This window comes from Antechinus flavipes, chromosome 2, assembly GCF_016432865.1.
Source record: "Antechinus flavipes isolate AdamAnt ecotype Samford, QLD, Australia chromosome 2, AdamAnt_v2, whole genome shotgun sequence".
NCBI classification, from domain to species: Eukaryota; Metazoa; Chordata; class Mammalia; order Dasyuromorphia; family Dasyuridae; genus Antechinus; species Antechinus flavipes.
The window spans coordinates 334899606-334921465 of record NC_067399.1 but is presented as its reverse complement, the minus strand read 5'-3'; the positions used below and the strand labels follow the sequence as shown (position 1 = coordinate 334921465).

The following is a 21860-nucleotide window of genomic DNA, read 5'->3' as shown; positions in this document are numbered from 1 at the left end:
ATTACAACATATTATAAATATGTATGTGAATATATATATACAAATGAATATATAACATAGCATTTTAAAGCTAGCATATTGTAAAATGTTGCATATATGTGTATATAAATACATACATACAAACATATATGTATACATACACACATATAAATCTAGCATTTTAAAGCTAAACATTTTCCTCACTACATTCCTATGACAGTACAAATATTCTTACCTATTTTTGATACATGAAAAATCTCTAGTTCAAAAACTTGTTTACAGTCATAGAACTAGAAGTATAGAATTGAGACCTAAACCCACATGTTTAATTCTAGAGTTCCATGCTCTTTCTACTGAATCATAAAGCTACATTTTTTTTTTAGATTCTAATAAACAGTAATTACTCACCTCTGTTTCACTGCTGGAACTGTTGGATCTTTGAGGCCAATTTTATTGATCTGGTCCTGAATATATTTAATGTTTTTAAGGATCTCATTATTTTTGGCAATAAAAACTTCTAATAATTGGTTTTCTTCAGTGAAATCTTCAGGTTCATTATGGCCATGGTTCTCTTCTATCATTTTTGAGAAAATTTCAATGAGTTTTTCACAGCAAGTATCTTTCCCGCACTCAGCATTTTTTAAACTTATATCAAGCATTTTTATACGCTGATCCAAACATCTGGCCTCCCCTTTCATTAGTAGAATTTTTTTCTGCACATTTTCTACTGTCCAGGTGTTTTCTTGCATCACAGGTACATCTGATGTTGAAGAATCTGTTGCAGGCTGAATAGAAAGTTTAGCTTTTCTCAGGGAGGCCAAAAAGTCCTCAAGAGCTTTAAGGACCATTTCAGTGTTCTGTAATTTGTGGTTCATTTCTTCAAACTGCATTTTATATTTTACTATAATGCTCTGAGTTGCATGAAGATCCACTGGATTAAATTCATTTAACACATCACTGCCAGGATGTTCCAAATTACTACATAATTCAATTTGTTTCACTATACTACTCTGGATATCCTGAAATAAAGGTAAGAATACTTTAGAACACAGGCAAAGAAAGACATATAGCAAATGATGAACAAGCAAAATTATGAGACTAGGTTTGAACTTGAAAAATATTCTGGAATTTAAACAAAGCCAAGAGTATGGACAGAATGGAATGTTCTAATTAGTCACATGAAACTCTTTAATAAAGGAAAACAAACCAATACCTCAATAATGTAAAAAAGAAATAATAACAGACATAACTGAAATGTTTGTGATTTTTGTTAACTATATAGCATCTTCCCCTTATTCCTCTTCTCTCTCCTTCCCTCATCCCTTCCTAAACAAAAACAAAGAAACAAACAAAAAAACAACCAGCACCATTGAGGATAAAATGAAAGTTTGAAGAAATTAGATGAGTCAAATAATAAAAAGCAAAAATGTCTTTGTTAAAGTTGCTATGTTAAGAATATTTTGATGCTAATGTTAGTTCACAAGCATTTATCAAGTTCCTATTATGTGCCAAGCACAGTGATAGCAATAGGAATACACAGAAAGGCAAAAGACATTCCTTGTTCTCAAGGAATTTACAGTCTAAAAGATAACTAACATGATACATCATGATGCATTGGGTAAATGTTAAAGTCTCCTGGTAGTACAGAGAAATAATGATCATAAGAATATAGAGAAATTTTGATGTGCTGAGAAAGCAAAGTGGACCTCAACACACATCACCTCTGATGGTCAACCCTCAAAAGATATAACTAAAAAAATTTGAGAATATAAATGGCATGTCTGCATTAATGATACTAGAATTTATATCTGAATTATTAATAAAAATTGTATTTACTGATTTTAAATAAATCTGCCTGAAGAGATCATTCTTTCATATATACATAGGAATAAAAGTATTGTTTTTACCTTAAGATTTTGATAAACAGCATCAACACCAGTTAGATTAAATTCTTGTATGTCTATTTTATGGAGGAGTTGTTCTGAGTCACTGAGGAGAATAGCTTCCTTTTCTATTGGCGAAACAAATCTTAATGCAGCTTCTAAGGATTTCATCCTATGTGAAAAGTAAACACAGGAATAAGATATAACCAGAGTAGCAAGCTCTCTTGGAAAATAATGCTACATGAGTTTCAGTTCAATTCAAATATTTAAGTGCTTACTTTGTGTAAGAGTTCCATATGAGGCAATGGTTTATAGAGGCAAACTGAAAAAGTCTCTGCCCTCACTTTTTATTATTTGAGCAAAAATACATAATAATATAAAGAGACCATTATATACTAAAACTTTGCTTAAGCCTAATCCTCAGGAAAGAAATAATTCTGGTTAGTCTCATCAGCCATAGGTAAAGCATTATCAGGGTACTATAAGAAGGAATATAAAGTCATCAATGGTATTCATAGAGTTACTGCAATAGAGTTTTTTAATAAAGACCTAGGATCAGTATGCCAAGGGCAATATCAAGGTACCCAAATATGCAAGCAAAGTAGACCGAAAGACCTGCAGATAAACATTAAAATTCTTGAGAAAGGGGGGAATATGACCTGAGGGTTTGAAGATAACTGCAACCAAGATTTGAATAGGGTGACAGCATGTGTTGTAATGAACCTCAAAGGAAGAGAGGATGCTCAGTCATGGTGGAAGGTCTGAAAGTGGCAGTGAGGAATAAGTAGTCTGCCAGTTACTCTTCCTTACCTATTGTGCCAAGAAGAATGAGAAGAGAAACCTGTTGGAATCTTTACAAACTGCTAACTAATTAGAGTTGATAGATTATTGATCTGATCTTACAAGAAGATGTTTTGGGCCAGAACCTAAATCAGAAAGGCTAGTCAGGGATAAAGAAGACAACTTTCCACGAATAAAGAATAATGGAATAAAGGAATAAGCATTTAAGTTCCTACTATGTGCCAGTACTGTGCTAAGTATTTTACAAATAATATTTTATTTGATCCTCCCAACAACTATGTGCAGGGGGGGAGGGGAATATTATAATCTATGCTTTTTAATTAAGGAAACTGAGGAAAAACAATATAAAAGAAATGTTTTTCATCCTTTATTTTTGAAGAAGAACAATGACATTTTCAAATGAATTGGTTTTAAGTGAGGCAGAGCTGCACAAAGTCATTAACCTTTCTTCAAGGACCTCAAAGTTCAGTGGCAAGGCAAAAATCAGGACAGCTGATGATTGCCTGGGATGTAGTGGATGACCTTGGTGTCTTGGACCAAGCTTTAAACTTTCTACTGGTATGGAGTGTTTAGAAAAGTATGACACCTCTGGTATGAGAGCTTGCCAAGCCCTCTTCAGCTCTCTCAACATTGATGCAAAAGACTATGAAGGGAAGAGATTTTGGCAAAAAGAATATTTACTTATTAGCCATAGAATAGGGACTCCAGAAGGTACAATAGAACTAGAAGAGAGAACAGAATAGGAACTTAGGAGGTATAAAACTAAGATAAAAAGATGAAAACAGAATGGAAGAGTAGGGAGTTTTCATCTGGAAACCCATGTATTTAAGAGATGAGAAGGTAGAAATTTATTGACCATCTGAAGGGGAATCACTTATAAGATTGGGTGTCCCATACTTGGTTCTATGGTAATCAAGAGTTTTATTGATTTGATTTCTTTCAAACAAAAGGGGAGAAGGGATATTGGTATAGGGATCTGAATCGGTAGTATTTGGCCATTGGCTCCTCCACACCTAAACGAAGACATCCAGTAAATGGAGTGGACAGAAGGCTCAGATTTCTGATAGCTATAAGGTCTCAGTAACATAGATTTTCTAGTGCCTTGGTTTCCAGAAGCTTTGAAGCATAGGAATGTAGCAGAAAAGTTGTGTATTGGAACTCACTATCTTTCCACTCTAAACCCAACCCTCTTTCTAGATTCTCTATTTCTGACAAGGACACCACCAAACTAAGTCATCTAGGTGGCCAACTTTGGAATCAATTCTCCATGTTTCACTCTCACTTACTCTTACTTAGTCACTGACTCACCAAGTTTTGTATCTACCTCCAAAGGATCACTCACAGTGCCCTTCTCTCCCTTGACATAGGCACTGCCCTTGGCAAGACTATGGCATCTCATTAGTCTCTCAGTTTCAAGTGTCTCCTCTCTCCAATCCACTTCCCATACAGTAGCCAAAATCTTATCTCTCAAGCATAAATCTGACCATGTCACTGTCCTATTAAAAAGTTCTAGGAGCTCCAAGCTGTCTCTAGAAAAATATACAAATTCCTCAAGCTCATTCACAAGCTGGCTCCAATCTATTCTGCAAGGATTATCTCACTTTTATCCCTTTCATACAGTCTGTGATCTCATCAAATTACGCCACCAGTTATTTCCCTAAACATGAAATTAAATGTCTTGCCTACAAACTTTTGCCCAAAGTGTCCCCTAAGTCAGGGATCATTATCTTGTATTTGCTAACCTATGAGTACAGTTATCCCTTCCACATTTCAGGGTTAAGAGTGCAGTCTCCCCACAATCTGGAAAATCTGTATAAAAAATTTTGGTCCTCCTTTCGTACTACAGAAGTCTGAATTTTTCTTTTTTCCTTTATAGGGCATTTAGAGTACAATGTTGTAAAATTTTGGTTGATATTGTATATCATACATATATTTCATATATTTTTAAATTCTTAAACTTTTTCTGTGTCACCCACTAATCTTTACATGTCAGTAGCTTCCACAAAACTCCCCCCGAATTCCCATTGAATTTCTTATGTCAGTTCACCAGATAGTGAAACCACAATGGGGAAAATCACAATGTGGAAGGGATAACTATACTATAAAACTGCAAGTAGAATGCTTAGGAACAGAGTAGGTACTGAATTAAGGAACAGAAAGAGAAATTAAGATTCTTGGGAGAAACTTTAACTATAATTCATCCTTGAAATAATGACAGGAAAAAAGTTATTTACTGCTCAATATGCTTATAGTTTAAAAAATACAGTTACAGAAGTTAAAAGAGATGCAAGAAGGAATACACAGCAAAATTACACTAGTGGAGGATCTCAATCTTGCTCTCTCAGAACTAGATAAATAAAACCACAAAATAAATAAGAAAGAAGTTAATAAGGTAAACAGAATGTTAGAAAAGTTAGGTATGACAGATCTTGGGGAAAAATGAATGGAGACAGAAAAAAAGTTTACTTTTTTTCTCGGTGGTTCATGGAACCTATAGAAAAATTGACCATGTATTAGGGCATAAAAACCTCAAAAAATATAGTCACGTATTGGTTAAATGGCTTCTTTCATTATGTTATTATAATTTAGAAACTCTACAATTTTGCTGTTAATAAATCATAATCATAATCCAAAACTATATAATCAGGACATTTATTATTCATTGTACCTGTTGCTTAGAATCACTTGGAGCTCACTCTCTTTTCTCTTTAATTTATCCCTTGTTCGAGAAAGAACAGACTTTTCTGGGTCCCTCACAATTTTTTCTAACTTCAATGAAGTCATTTCAAACTCTGTCCAGCAAGAATCAGTTTCATTTTTTAAAACCTGAAATAGTACATAAACACTTATTTAATACATATTTTAATAAAAGCACAATTATAATCTCATATTACAAAATTACATATTTTATTAACTGGGCACAGTGGCAAAATCAGCAAAACTCCATATGAATGATGAAAATTTACAAGTGAATTATATTTCTGTGCAAAATGGAATAAATTATACTCTCACTTTATATAAATCAATGGTAATGAACAATATATCTTTTTAAATATATATCATCACCTTTTTCATGGACAAAAGAAAAAGGACATGATTTAAAACAAATAATGGAATATGCAATAATACATTCTTTTCCTTTGCCCCTTAAAAGCAGGTCTTTGTAGTCTAATCTAGAAACCTGGAGGGTATTGAAACTGATATTAATCAGATGAAAAGTAAATGAAATTAGTTTATAAATGATAACTATAATCAGGGTGTGCTGGGGCCAAATCGTGTTGGCTCATAAGAGCCAGCTATTAAATTTTCAGTGGGATCATTTACACTTTGTAAATCAGAAAATGCCAAAGAATCAAAGCTTGATTTTTTTAATTATCTAGATTTAATAAAATGATAGAAAAAATGTGTTGTGAATACTTTTTTTTTTTTTGAGAACCACTTGTTAAAACATTTACTAGGTTATTCATGACTACTCTTTCTCTCCCTCCTTCCGTCTCTTTCTCTGTCTGCCTGTCTCTCTTTAAATAGTGCTTTATAGCTTTTTAATATTTTTGTTTTTGTGAACCTGACAAACACTAAAAAATCTGAATACTTCTTTATACAAGAAAAAAAAGAGGTTATATATGTATTAGCAAATCTCTACTATGTAAAGCTTGGCTTAAAATATATCTATACAACCTATGGGGAGGGTGTGGGGGGAAGGAGAGGATAATTTGGAACAGAAGACTTTTCAAGGATCAATGTTGAAAAATTACCCATGCTTATGTTTTGTAAATAAAAAGCTTTAATAAAAATATATATATGTCCATATATAATAAACATATATGTAATATAAAGGTATGTGTGTATATATATATGTGTAATAAATATAATGCTAGTTTCAAAGTTATCCAGTTTCTTTTTCTCACTCAAAAATTCTTTGTTTCTTCAGCGAATTTTTTAAACCCTTCTTTTCTTCTTTTTTGAGTAGCATCATTGCCTCTCATGATCCTTTGCCAATTACATTCCACCCTCCACCCCATAAAATGAATCCTCTCTTGAAACAAATAAGCATGGCCAAATAAAACAACACATTTAGTCACCTCCTTTTCCAACCAAAATCAACAAGCATTTTTGTTAATCATTTATTAAACACTTACTTTTGTTCCAGAAAGCATGCTAAGTACTGGTAAGGCAAAGAAAAGCAAAACCAGTTCCTCCCTTCAAGGAGGAATCTAATGCATCAAGCATTTCTTAAGTAATCTCTTTAACTTTGCTTCTCATATGCAACTACAAATTGCCAGTACACTGCAATCTATCTGTGCCATTAAGAGTGATAAATTGTTATCCTGAAGTTCCTTCTGTATACTGCCTTTGACCAAAACTCACTTTATGAGATAAGAACAAATAAGAGATATGTCACAACAAAGCAGAATATCATGTGAGTCAATATTTGGAGAAATCACTCAATTCTTCAACAAATAGGAGAGGTCACATGAAATACTATAAGTCTATAATCATGGATAGTGGTAGTGTCTTTTTCCTAACAAACAGGGAAAAAAAGATACTGATTAAAACCATTTACCTGTAGATCTGTCAATTTATCTTGTAAGCACGAGATACTCCTTTCCTTTTCACTAGGAAAATCAGAAAGAACTCTGACTTTGTTGTTTTGTAATTGCATCTCTAAATTATCTCTCTGTGCATCATATCTAGGAAGGAAGAATTGATATTAATGAAGAAAAAAGGGATTTTATTTTTTACTGAAGCCAAAACACACTTGCAATACCTTAAAATGAAAATTTCACCCTCAGTTACACATATGGAATTCCATATATAAATTAAGAGCTAGTTGTTAGAGAAAATGGACTTCTTACAAACATAAATAAAGCATAATAAAAGTACATCAAAATATAAAACCTTCATAATTTATCTTTTGCTCAAAATCAGTGCTTTTAAAAAAGGACACAAGAATTAAGCCCCTACTAAGTGTCAAGCACTGTGTGAAGAGATTTACAACTATTACCTCATTTGAACCTAACAAAAAGCCAATTATTATCTCCATTTTGCAGATGAGAAAACTAAGACAGACCTAAGAGTTAAATGATTTGTCCAGAGTCACAAGCTAGGAAGTGTCTGAGGCCTTGATTTAAACTCAGGTCTTCCTGACTTGAGGCTTGGTGCTCCATCTCAATATGTCATTGCCTCTACAAAAGGCAATTAATTTGAAATAATTTACCTTTCCAATAACTTCTTAAAAGGAACATCACCATCTTTCTCTGCGTGTCTTTCATCTTCATGATGCTTTAGTATGCTGAAGTATTCTAAGTCAAAGCTAGCAGATCCAGAAACCTAAACAAAAAGGAAAAACATTGAATACAACCTTTCCCAAGTACCAGTCACCTTCCATCACCACCTAGACCCATTACTGATTCTTTATGCCAACCAGAAGTTATAGCAAGATTCTCAGCTCAAACTTCACACTCCAATGGCAGAGAGGACATCTTCCTGTGACTGGGGAGTTAATAAACCAAAGGAACCTCTCCCCCCACACACATTCTAAAGACAGATTTCTGTCTATGGCTTCGAAATGAAAGCTATAGTAAAAACTAGCATTTACATAATACTTCAAGGTTTACCAATGCTTTACAAATGTTACCTCCTGGTTAATTCCTTTTTAGGGTCAACTCACTATGATCCTGCTGGCTTCTTTCTCCCTACCATAACTAGCTCCTTTTGGGGGTTGTCCTCTTATAAAGCATCACAAATAGTGAATGCCTATTAGGAGTCCTGTAATCCTCCACTTGCCATGCTTTAATGGCATCTATGCTAAGGAACTTGTCTATCTTCTTATTAATTGCTAAAATCCCTTTCCTTGCTAACTTCTCTAAAATTGGCTATAGCTCATTCTTGGCAGTGTAATAAAATCTTTGCTCCATAGGGGAAAAAAACCCAACCAAACAAAAAATTCTAACAAGTGTTATTATTATCTTCCTTTTAATAATAAGTAATAACACTTGTGTAATAATTAACCTTTATATAGCCCTTACTATGTACCCAAAACTGAATTTTTGCACTTAATAATTATTATCTCATATGACACACACAGCAACCCTGGAACATGGTGCTATTATTACCCCATCTTAATAATAACTAATATTTATATAATACTTTCTATGTGTGAAAAACTATGCTTAATATTTTACCATAGTTATCTCATTTGGTCCTGGTAACAAACCTAGGAGGGAAATGCTATTATTATCCTGGGAAGGAAATGAGGAACAGAGTTAAATGATTTGCCCAGAGTTACACAGCTAGTAAGTAAGTATCTGAGACTGGAATTGAATTCAGGTTTTCCTGATTCAGAGTCCACCACAGGAACTACTGTTATATTGTCACGGAACCTCCCCTTTACATGGAATCCACACAAATAAAGAGCCCAAGTTGTTAGAATCCTAGTGTTAACTCAATGGAATTGATACATTGAAATTTTTTAATAAACAGATTTTTAAAAAGAAAAATAGCAAATTAAAAAAGCTTATATTAAGTTTTTTTTAAAAGTAATTACCAGTATAAATAATATTGTTCAGTCACGTCCAACTCTTTGTGACCCTAGTTGAGGTTTTCTTGGCAAAGATAGTATAATTGCTTACCATTTCCTTCTTCAGCTCATTTTACAGATGAGGAAACTGAGGCAAACAGGATTAAGTGACTTGCCAAGTTACACAGTGTTTGAGGCATTTGAACTCAGGAATATGAGTCTTCCTGACTCCTGGCCCAGCACTCTGAGCACTATGGCGCCACTCAACTGTCCCATAAATAATGAATCTATATCTTACTATTTATATGGCTTAATCCATATATTATATATATTTATACACACACACACATATATAGTATAATGATACTATGAAAGTAATCGCTGATATTCATGATAATGACACATATAAGTCATTATGAGAGAATTCTAAATGAGTAAATAAAGAATACACTGTGTTCTATGGGGTTTTATTTCCTTGTCTATTTCATTCAAATAGACTAGGGTCAAGCTTCCCTTCATTTAAGGTTTTTAAGGCTGAGTGACTGCTCAGGTACTTTTTAAAGAAGATCTTTTTTTTTAGACCGAATAAGTTTGGCGGTCCCTTCTGGCTCTGAAATTCTGGAAGTGAGAAATGCAGTGCCTCAGTTAACCAGGACCTTAATTTTCCCAACCACTCTAGATTTAAAAGAATCCTACTTTATTGTTAAGTATAATTACACTGCTGTGATTATAATATTGAAGGCTTTCTCTACTGATTTTCCTCTAAGAGCAGAGAGGTGATGCAGTGGGTAGAATTTTAAACTGAGAGTGAAGAAAACCAAAATTTAAATCCTGCTTCAGATACTTACTAGCCATGTAAAGTTGGGCAAGTCATTGAACCATTCTCAGCCTGTTTCATCAAGTGTAAAAAAGGGGTAATAACAGCACCTACTTTACAGGGTTATTGTGAGAATTAAGTGAAATAACACATGTAAAAAACATGTTGTAAATCTAGGTATCATCATTATCATCTAAAGAGCATACCTCTTCAGATGAAGCAGCATCATTTGATTTGGAAGGCTGTGCCGTCTTCTCAACATCCTTTCCACCATTCCCAGATGCACTTGAAGGCTTCCTAGGAAGTAAAAGAAATTTTCATTTAAATAAGTGCCATAAACCTTAAATACTCCAAAGCAATATCATCAATGTTAAAATGCTATGTAACTTTTTTGTCATAAGTTTTGGAAGAAAATTTATAAAGATTACCTGAAATTCCTCATGTTCTCATAAAATACCAACCTTTTTTCAAATATCTGAGTGTTTTCATTAAGGGCCTGGAGCATCATATAAATCTCAGAAGCAGTATTCTTAATTCCATTTTGTCTTTGTTCATATTCTATAATTGTTTTCCTTATTTCTTGTCGACTTTCCTCTGAAGTCAGCTCTTCACTCAGCTCCCTCAGGGCTTCCATGTAGTGATCAAGCTGACACAGTTTCCCTTCATCAGAAAAGCAAGCCTAATTAAAGAAATAAAACAGCAAAAAAAGATTCCTTGTGAGTTGACATGATTTCCCCCTCCCCCATAATGATTAGAAACTAGTACATTTTTAGAATGATGAAAAACTGTTTGATTATTTCAAATTTTTTTTAATTTTTACTGATACTCTTTGTTTTTACATCATATTATCTAAATATTCTTTCTTCCCTTAGGAAGCCATATTTTATAATACCAATAAAAAGAGAGAGAAATAAAGCAATCCATTAAAGTTAATCTATATATCAGCTACTTCTGACAATGTAATAATAGGTAGCATTAAGGTTTATTGTTAATCACATTTTCTTGTAAACATGAGAAAACTTATAGAAAAATGATACAAAACAAAGTGAATACAATCAAAAGAATAATGTGTATAGTAACAATATTGTAATGATTAACTATGAAAGATCTAGCTACTCTGATGAATACAATGATTCTTGACAATTCCAAAGGACTCATGATGAGAATTGCTATCTACCTTTAGAGAAAGAATTCATGAACTCTGAATGCAAACTGAAGATTATGATTTTCACTTTATTTTTTCTTGCTTTTTTTCCACAACCTAGCTAACAGAAATATTTTGCATAACTTCATATGTATAATTAATATCATATTTCTTGCTTTCTCAATGGGTAAAGGAAGGAGTAGAGAGAGAATTTGAAAATGAGAATAAAAATGTTTTAAATTAAATTTTTAAAGTTATTATCTTATTTGATCCTCCCAGCAATTTTGGGAGATAGGTACTATTATTAGTCCTGTTTTACAGATAAGGAAACTGGTAATTGTGTGTAAAATGGTTTGCAAAAGCTAAAGGTTTTATGGGCAAGAGCTTAAATGATCAAAAATCAATTGGGAGGCTATGGTAATAATCTGGGCAAGAGATGATAGGAGCCTAAACTGGCCTGGTTGTATCATGATAAAAAGATTGGGAACAATGCTACACAACCATTTTTAATTTTTTAATTGGTCCTCCTGAATTTTCCTTTCCTCTCTCAAATCCCTTATCCACAAAAGTACAAAGTGACTATCCTAAAATAAAGTTCTAACCATGTCATTCCCTTACTCAACAAACCCTAGTTTGCTTGTTTTGGGGGGATTTTTTTTGGTCATTCCAAGGATCAAATACAAACTCATTTATCTGAAATTTAATGTCTTTTAAAATCTAAGTCAAAAATCATTATCTTACATTGCTCCCCTTCAGACTTCCTATAGCCCAGCTAAAATGATCTTCTTGCTGTTCTTCATACATGATACTTTATCTCCTATCTCTCTATTTTTGTATAGGCTCTGACACATGAGACCTTCATTGATCCCACTAGCTTCCAGAATTTACCTTGTACTTCTTTTTTTCATATTTTATATATTTTTGCATTTGCATGTTATCTCCATGAATGTAAACTCCATGAAGGCAAGGACAGTTTCATTTTTGTCTCTGTATTCCAAGTGTCTAAAAGAGTGTCTGGTACATAGTAGGTGCTTAATACTTCCTGATTTATGGGATAGAGGAGATTCTTGGTCAGGTACTGCCTGAATTAGCTGACTTCTAATATCCCTTCAACTTTTAAATTCTAAGAGTCACAGGGTCTTATGTAATTCTATAGTTACTATTACTCAGATCCTTTAAAAAAATCTCCTATTAACTAACTCCTTTAGTGCTGGCAGTTACCCATTGTTAGTGACTTTTCTATAACATAAAAAGAGTTCTGAAAGTGTAAAAATGGGACACTTTAGGACTTGTTTCCTCAACACAAAATAACTAAATGTGTGCTACTGTTTATATATGCATGGCCTATTCAATGAAAGAACCATGGGAAAATTTTAAATTTAAATTTAAAGTGAGGTGGGGAATAGTTTAAAAAAAAATAAATAAAAGGTCTGTTCAGCCTGACTTGTTTGAAACTTTGACCTGACATGCTATTCTTCACAAACATCTCAAGGCTAAGTTTGATGTGTTTAATCAGTAAAAGCCTTCCAATGAAGCATATCATGCTTTCCTAGAACACTCAGATCCTTCAGAGGTCATTGTGTCTATTTCAAAAATAATAACAAGTATTATATCTCCTATATAACTAGCAAACCAAGGGAAGCTAAACATTAACTATATATTTTTAAGAGCCAACAATAAATTAAAGAATTCAAGGCAGTGACAAAATTCCATCCTGGAAGTGATAAACCCACAGAAAGACAGATCTGAAAATGATTTTCTTAGATCATTTACTCCAAATTCATGCCATTAAATAGAAATAAATCTGAATGAATACCAATGTTTAGAACAGGAGCTTACAAGTCAAGATAAGATGTCAAGTGCAATTAAAATATTTAAACAGAAATCAGTCTACCTTGTGTTCCTCAAGTAGTCCCTTGGTCTTCCCTTTACTAAGTAATTTTTTCTCTTTATTTAGTTGCTTTTCGAGTTTTGATATATTTTCAATAAGCTCCTTTTCAATTTCAATTTTTATTCGATGAATATATAAATATATTTCTTGATAAAGAACCTGCAAAATAAAATAAGCATCAAAATAAGCATTCCCCCAGCACCACTCGTCAAATTTCTACCCATACTTTGATAAAGGTCATTTTCTATGTAACATCTTCCATGATCATTTCTTCCAGTTAGAAGTGACATCTTCCTTCTCTGAAATTCTTCTTTGGAGGATTTTGTGTCTCTATTTACACCTTTACATTCTGACCCAAAGTGTAGTTATTTATATTGACATGTTTTACCTACTCTCCTGAGTTGTAAGCTTTTTTAGTATTTGTAAATTTAAGCCATTCAATAAATACTTATTAAATGAATGAATAGGTGAATTTTAGAAAGTAGCTTTGTCTAAACTGTTTATTCCCAGAACAAATAAAAAATATATCATGATTACCAGAGAGCTAAGAAGAAACTGAAGTAAATATATCCCCCTCTCTATAAGAATAACACTTAATACCATCCCAAATAATGAAAATATTTTTCTTCTTTTAAAATTTTTTTTTTAGAAATTGAGGTTCCAGTCAACACAATGACACATAAATCTTATGGATATCTCACCTCCCACTCTTTAGAGAATTCTCTGCTCATTTCTTCTAAGGATAACTTTTCATCAGGAGATACAATATTTTTTAGCTGTTCAGCAGCTTTCAAAAATTTGTCCAAGCTTTTATTGTTTAAAATAGCTAGGATATCCTATAAAAATACATAGCAAACACATGAAAATATATTACATGCAAAAGAAAAAATAAAGCATTAAACCACAGAAAAGAAGACAAAAGGAAATTTAGAAAAGGGAAACAAAGAAAGGTAATTTTGATATAATCACGTTAATTTAAAATACCTAGAGAAAATAGATTGCATATAAAAAAAACTTTTTTTTTGTATTCCGAAATCTTCATGTTTGTTGATATTTGTTAAATTCAGTTAGAAAAAATAATTTCTCTAAAAAATTAAAATAACAAAGACATTAACCCAACAACATATTCTACGCTCAAAAATCAGTTTTTAAAAAGTCTGTGATGAAGAGGGCAGCTAAGTTCTAAGAAGAACTGAGTTCAAAGCCAGCTTCAGAAAATTAGTAGCTAATCACACTGGCCACGAACTTGACTGTCTCAGCTGACAAATCTATAAAATGAGCTGGAGAAGTTAATGGCAAATCACTTCAGTATCTCTGTCTCAAAAACCTTAACTGGGTCACAAAGAGTTAGACATGATGGACTTTTGGAAAATGAACACTAGGGTGTAAGAAGACCCTGTCATAGGATGTCACCTGTATCATGTCTGAAAGTTTGTAAAGAGAAACCACTGTTATATTTCATGAGGCTAGAGGAGGTTCTTTCTGCAAAGTACCCATTATTCTACTCTAAAATGGTATAGTTGAGAGATACTAGGGGATATCATGACATTAAAAGAAATGAATTTAGTTAGGAAAACCAAACTTATAGCTTTGATGCTGTGTCAGAGCAAAGAAAAGTGGTGGGGAAGGTATTAGACAATGCTCCTTGAATGCTTTCTAACTGATGAATAAGTTTGCTACATAAGCAACAAAATGTAGAAAGTATGTGGAGTAGTGTTTTATGCCCTACTTGAGTGCAAAGAAATTTCAATTAGTAGTAGCAATTATATTAATAGGGAGGTCTGACAGGCAGTACAATACCACTACAATCTGACTCTTAATTTGATCTATGTTTCCTTCTACCTATTATCCTTGTTCTTCCTCTCAAAATGAGTTCTGAATTCTGCTCTATATGCATTTTCCTCATTCTCTCCAATACTAAGTATTTGCTAAAGTCTTACTCCCCATAATCCCTTATGGCTTCTTCCAATACCATCATTACTCAGTTACCTCTCTTTTGTTGTTCATGCAATCCATATTAATAGCCCAGTAAAAATTCTGGTAGTTGCTATCCACTGGCTCTCTTTCCTTCCTCATAGATTTCAGCAACTAACCCATCCTCTCTATCTACTCTAATTCCTTATTCATACAAAAGGACTTCAATAAATATACTGATCCTCCCTCAAATGTCCTAACTTCTCATTTTTCAACTTATTCATTTCCTCCTCTGCCCCTCTTCTTCAGCCACAAATAGGAATGGTTGTATTTTTAATCTAATCACCTGGAAGTGTACTTCTGTGCTCCTGAATTTTAAAATTTCTTTATCTAATCATAATCTTTTTATCATGCTATCTTTCTCTCTGCTTCTTGACTCTCAGCCTTTTCTTAGTTTTTACTATGACCTCTAATCCCTCAGTACTTTCTCAAGCCTTCACTCCTACTATATTTATTTCTTCTCCCTTCCCTTTGGGGAACCAATTGAATTCGACATCATCCTTTACAAAGGAGTCCCTTTCGACTCCCTCCCCTTAATCTTTTTGCCAGTCATACTTTGCAAGTCCTAAAGCTTGGATTACTTCCACCCTACACTATCTTTACTTCTATTTACATGCTATTGAAAGACGTTGGAGAAAGTGGAGAAACTATGTTTAACATAAGTTCTCTATAAATTTGTTTATTAATCCCATTTGTGCCTTTATTGCAAGCAAGGCAATCCTCCTTAATTGATTCACTATTTGATTCATCATTACCTCAGTCTGCCCTCAAACCTGCCATGACTCCACCTCCCTCATCCTATCAATTGATTAACCTTGCCTCAAGCTTTCCTGGGGGGAGGGAAAAAAAAGCGGCCAGTTTTTGAGAGATCTTTTCCCTGCCTTACCTCATATCATACAGATGCCTTCTGTCATTATCACACAAAAAGTGGCCTTTCTCCTTCCTAAGGCAAACTCCTCTACATGCATCAGTGATCCCATTTCATCCTGCCTTCTCCATAAAATTGCTCCCTTCTGTTATCCCCATTGTCTCATTAATCTTCAATATTTCTCATTCTACAAGCTATTTCCCTCCTGTTTATAAACTCAGTCATTTTTCCTAAATCCCTTAACAAAAAAAAAACCTTCACTTGATCCATCTATCATCACTAGCTTTTATTCTGTATCTCTTCTCCATTTTGTGGCTAAACTACTTGATAAAACTTTCTGCGATCAGTGTTTCTTCTCTCTCTCCCCTAATTTTTTTCCCTAAACTTTCTGTAATATAGCTTTCAATCTCATTTAATTGATGTTGTTCTTACTCAAAATTACCAATGACATCCTAATAGCTAAATCAAGTGGCCTTTTCTCAATACTCCTCCTTTTGGATCTCTTTGAAGCCTACAATACTAGTAATCACACTCTTCTCCTAGATACTCTCTCCTCTCCAATTTTTGCGACAGTTCTCTCTCTAGTTCTATCACCTAATTGCTCCTTTTCCACTTCTTTCACTGAATCTTTATCCAGATCATGGTAACCATGGATATTCCCCAAGAGTCTGTCCTGGTTGTACTTCTGTTTATCCTCAGTGATTTTTATCAACTTCCAAAGAGTCAATGGTCATCTTTATACAGATAGATGATTCTCATATCTATTTATTCAGTCTTAAAATTTCTCCTGATTTACAGTTTTACATATCCAATTAGACATCTCAAGCTGAATATTCTATAAACAACTTCAAAACAGCATTTCCAAAGCTAAACTCATGATCTTTCTCCCTAAATCCTCTCTTCTTCCAAATTTTCCTATTACTTTTGATGGCCCCCACTATATAATCAGTCACCCAGATTTCTAATTTCAATGTTATTCTCAACTCCTCATTTTCTCTCATTCATTTTTGTTATCAAATCCTTTAATTTTTCCTATGTGATACCTATTGCATAGGTCCCTTTCTCTCCCCTTAAATAACCACTACCCTGCTACAGCCCCTTATCACTTTATACCTTGAATATTGCAATAGCTTTCCAGATGTCTATCTACCCAAAGCCTCTCCCTACTCTAGCCAATCCTCCATTTAGGTGCTAAAGTAATCTTCTTAAAGTCCAAGTCTAGCCATGTTAAAAATATAGCTCCTGGAAACTTCTATGTTATAAATCAAACTTAAAGAAATTAATTATATATGGAAATATGTTTACAAGAATTGCACATGTTCTACCTATATTGGATTGCTTGTGGTCTAGGGAAAGGGGGAGAGAGAGAGGGAGGGAGAAAAATTTGGAACACAAGGTTTTGCAAGGGTGAATACTAAAAACTATTTTTGTGTGTATTTTGAAAAATAAAAAGCTATTATTATAAAAAAAAGAAATTAATTATAGTTTAAGAGTAAGGATGACATCCTTTTCTTAAAATTTATAAAGTATTTTCACACTTTCATTTGATTCTTATTCCTTTTCCAGTGCTATTTTTAATGAATCATTCAACAATTTTAATAAGTCTACATTGAAAATCTGAATTTAATTTTTTATTTGAATCAATTTTTTAAAATTATAATTATAAGTCACTTTTACTTCTTTAACAAAGAAATTCAGATGTTGGAAAACCCAGAGGTTAAAACAAGATAATGGCAGACTAACAATTTTTGTTATGTATTTTGATTTTTTAATAGAGAAATTATTACCAATAAATATTCTGAAAGTAATGGCAATAGAGATTCCTACCTTCTTTTGTGAAACCAGGTTACCAAGTCTCCTTTTTTGTCCAAGGAGTTGTCGCACCTTTATAATATCTGACTCAAGTTCCTTCTGTGACTTTTCAAACTTGGCCCTAACATCCATTTCTAGAGAACTCTCATATGAGGCCTGTAAGACAGCATCTAGCTCTGCCATATTATTCTGGGAAGAAAAACATTTTTAAATGAGTCACATTTCACACAATATTTTAAATGAAGAAAATAAGTTTTTCTTCAAAACATTCTATCTTTTCCAAGGGTTAGCAAAAACCTATAATTCAATTCAACAAAAATTTAAATATCTGTTAGATAAGTTAAAGTCAGATTATAAAGCACCTTGAATTCATATAGAAGGTACTTAATAAGATTTGATTGAAGTTTCTTTTGAATAGTAACTTGTTTTTTTCCAATAGATTCTAATATATTAGATTTATGTGCCACTAAGCAACAATTATTTTATACTATAATGCAAAAATAACATTATGCAGGAAATTTTTAAATGAATGGTTGCATTTTTTTCAGACCACTAAAAGCTCCTGGAACAATATGTTTAGAAAATGAACTATGTTAAAGACCTGAACTTTGTCTTTTGCTTCTTTAATTTGTGTCTGGAGCTCAGATGTATGGAAATGCTGGAGAAGTGCCTTGCTTGAAATATTTTGTGCTATTATTTGTAATGCATTTTCTTTCTTAGTCACATGCTCTTGGTACATAGATCCTCGGGCAATCAATTTCTGTGGAAACAAACGAGAGCATAGTTATGTTCAACATTAATCCAGATAAAAATTATGTTAATCCAAAGTCATTAAGAATGAATCCAAAATCCAAGATGGTGAAATTTACATAATAAATGTCCTGAGTATTGCTTACATTTTCCAGCTTAAAGAAAACTTGAGGATATAGTCTTAAGACAAATTTATCTTACCAAGTACCTTATACAACAACAATACTACCTTGTAAATAAGAAGGAAATAATTTATAATTAAGAACATTTGTACATATATATGTGTGAAATAGTTTAATGCTCAGATTCTAAAAAGCATCCTGATACTTTTAATATCATGTTAATTCAAAATTACATCTTTTATGGTACAGATATCTTAAGATGGTACCAACTATATGTAAAACAATACTATTTAAAAGATAAAATGGATATTAATTATCAATATTGATTATAAGATCAGAGATTTAGACCTAAAACTAATTTTAGAGACTCAAGGTCTCTCACTTTAAAAGCCAAACCTCGAAGAGGTTAAGGGATTTGCTAAAATAATACAGCTAGTAACACAATCATAGATGCTACAGCTGAAAGAGACCTCATAGCCCACTTAATCCAAACCTTTTGTTTTAAAGATGAGAAAACTGAGTGACTTTCTCAGACTTCCATTTTCAAAACTATAAAATCTTTCTATGCTTACCACAGAAAATACAGACAGATTAAAATTCACAAAACTAAGAAATGGGGACTTGCAAAGGGATTATTTCTTATTTTTCTTGTTGGAATTTTCCATGTTGTCAAAACTCATGCCTGGACGGTTTTATGACTTGAAACTCAGTTAAATTTTCAATGTTTCTTCTTCCCTAGGAGGACTGAGTGTAATAATGACTGCAGGATACTATAATGTTAACTATTTACTCCCTGCTTCTTAATGTGTTGGTTACATGGAAGTAAAGGCAGAACTTAGTTATAGAGAAGAAAGAATATGTTCTCCTTTACTTAAATAAGCAGGATTCTCTGCAATCAGTTAAGCTGTGGATGTCTAGTCCATGAGCAAGTTTTCAATAAAAAGCTAGTAATTCTTTATATTCACAAATCATACTTCAAATACAATATAAAAACAGACTTACTAATTTGCATTGCATTCCTGTATGGAGACTGAATTTTTTAAAAAAAAAATTAATCTCTATGTATTCTGATGGAATCTTCAACAAAGAGAAGGTATAATTCAGTTTCAACTGATCAATGGTCACCTAAATAGCTTTAGACTTTTTGCCGCTTAGAACTCTTAACCCAGCATCTTCAGCTTCACCAATAACAGGAATTACAGATGTCCATCATCATGCTGTGTTAGCCAAATAACATTGGGCAAGTCTTTTGGGAGTCTTTAAGCTTTAGAAGGGATTGCAGAGATAATCTAATTCATAATCTCCACTTTACAGAGCAAGAAACAGCTATACCCAGAGAAGGAACACTGGGAAATGAGTGTAAACTGTTTGCATTTTTGTTTTTCTTCCCAGGTTATCTTTTACCTTCTGAATCCAATTCTTCCTGTGCAGTAAGAGATCTGTTCGGTTCTGCACACATGTATTATATCTAGGATATACCATAACTTATTTAACATGTATAAGACTGCCTGCCATTTAGGGGAGGGAGTGGAGGGAGAGAAGGGAAAAAGTCAGAACAGAAGTGAGTGCAAGGAATAATGTTGTAAAAAAAAATTACTCATGCATATGTACTGTCAATAAAAAGTTATAATAAAAAATATTTTAAAAATTAATCTCCAGATTAATTTAAATCTAATTAATATTAATTTGTAAATTAATTAAAATTTAATTATTTTAATCTCTAGATTAAGACAGATAAATGATTCAAAATCAAAGGCACTGGCTAGCAAAGTGATGCACAATAGTACTGAATACTAAAGAGGATCATTTAGTGTTATTATCCCCATTTTACAGATTCTTAAAAGAACACAGCCTTAAGTAATGGAAAGAGCAGCAAATCTGCACTAGATTTGAATGCTATCTCTGCTATTTATTAGCTGTGTGTACTAGTCAAGTCACTTAAATTTTGGGAAAGTGTTTCTTGCTCTGTAAAATGGAGATTTTGAATTAGATTATCTCTGCAATCCCTTCTCAAGCTTAAAGACTCCCAAAAGACTTGCCCAATGTTATTTGGCTAACACAGTATGGTGATGGACATCTGTAATTCCTGTTATTGGTGAAGCTGAAGATGCTGGGTTAAGAGTTCTAAGCTGCAAAAAGTCTGAAGCTATTTAGGAGACCAAAACTAGTCCAACACCAATATGGTGGATCCCTGAGAGTGAATTGAGCCACTAGACTTTCTAAGAAAGGAAGAACTGGTCCACATTAGAAACAAAAGTCAAAACTTCCATGCTGATTAGTAGTAGGATTTGACCAGCTTGTGGCTGCTGTAATTCTACTCCGTCTCTTTGGGGCAACTACATGGCACAGTGAGAGAATGCCAAGTCTGGAGTCAAGAAGATTGTGTGACCAAGTCACTTAAACCTATTTGCCTCGGTTTCCTCATCAGTAAAGTGAATTGGAAAGGGAAATAGCAAACAACTCTAGTACCTTTGCCAAGAAAACTCCAAAGAGGTTCATGAAGCATCAAGAAAAACAATTGTTTTATTCAACACCTCAGCTCTTCCAATTAAAACAACAAAGATATATTTACAACAGTGTGCCAAACTCAGATAGAAATAGATCTTTGAAGGCTACATATTAACTTAGAAAATCACAAATTATCATTCTTTATATTGTATCAAAGTATCATTCTCTATAGTGTATTATATTTTCATTTAATTAAACATTTCCCAGTTTCTGCTTTAGAGTACTTTTTGTCCATTTCTAGTGGCTTCCCCTACATAGAGAGAGGAGTACAACTAATCATACTAGGTGAGAATTCATGCCATACTTTATTATTTCAGAGCCCCAAAATAAGCCAATGTCAGAGTTACAAAGAAATAGATTTTGAACTTTCCTAGGCTCACAGCACTAGGTAGTAACAATTCTGACGAGTGACACTGGGCTACCAAACACAGGATTCTTGGAATTTCCTTTATGAACACTGATCTAAGTTGAAATATAAGATCACAGCTCTTGTTAAATTGGCATTTTGTTTTTTCTGTATTTTTACCTGCAAAGATTCCTCCATGGAAGCTTCCACATAACCTTGGTGTTTAATAAAATCCAAAACAGGTCTAATTTCGGTTTCCCATGTTGCCACTTGAACGATGAATTCTTCCATCTCTTCAAGCATTTGTAGGAGCTCTGTGAACTCTTTGATTACATCCTCACTTTCTTTTCCAGTCTACAATATGAAAGCAAGATCATGATAACAAGACAGTGTATTCAGAATTATCCTTTTTTATGAGAATAACTTACACTTTCTTTTCAATAGG

The 21860-nt window shown here is 33.1% G+C and overlaps 1 protein-coding gene across 1 annotated transcript in view; it reads right to left on the bottom strand.

The window, feature by feature from the left end:
- SYNE2 (spectrin repeat containing nuclear envelope protein 2) overlaps positions 1 to 21860 on the bottom strand; it is a 389516-nt gene that overhangs the window by 246120 nt on the left and 121536 nt on the right. The window contains exons 17-28 of the mRNA XM_051973670.1: positions 21596 to 21769; positions 18291 to 18449; positions 17705 to 17878; positions 13737 to 13871; positions 13039 to 13194; positions 10462 to 10679; positions 10207 to 10297; positions 7882 to 7994; positions 7228 to 7354; positions 5332 to 5489; positions 1887 to 2034; positions 388 to 998 (exon numbers count right to left, since the gene is read on the bottom strand). Coding sequence (XP_051829630.1) covers positions 388 to 998; positions 1887 to 2034; positions 5332 to 5489; positions 7228 to 7354; positions 7882 to 7994; positions 10207 to 10297; positions 10462 to 10679; positions 13039 to 13194; positions 13737 to 13871; positions 17705 to 17878; positions 18291 to 18449; positions 21596 to 21769 — 2264 coding nt within the window. The remainder of the gene's footprint in view (positions 1 to 387; positions 999 to 1886; positions 2035 to 5331; positions 5490 to 7227; positions 7355 to 7881; positions 7995 to 10206; positions 10298 to 10461; positions 10680 to 13038; positions 13195 to 13736; positions 13872 to 17704; positions 17879 to 18290; positions 18450 to 21595; positions 21770 to 21860) is intronic.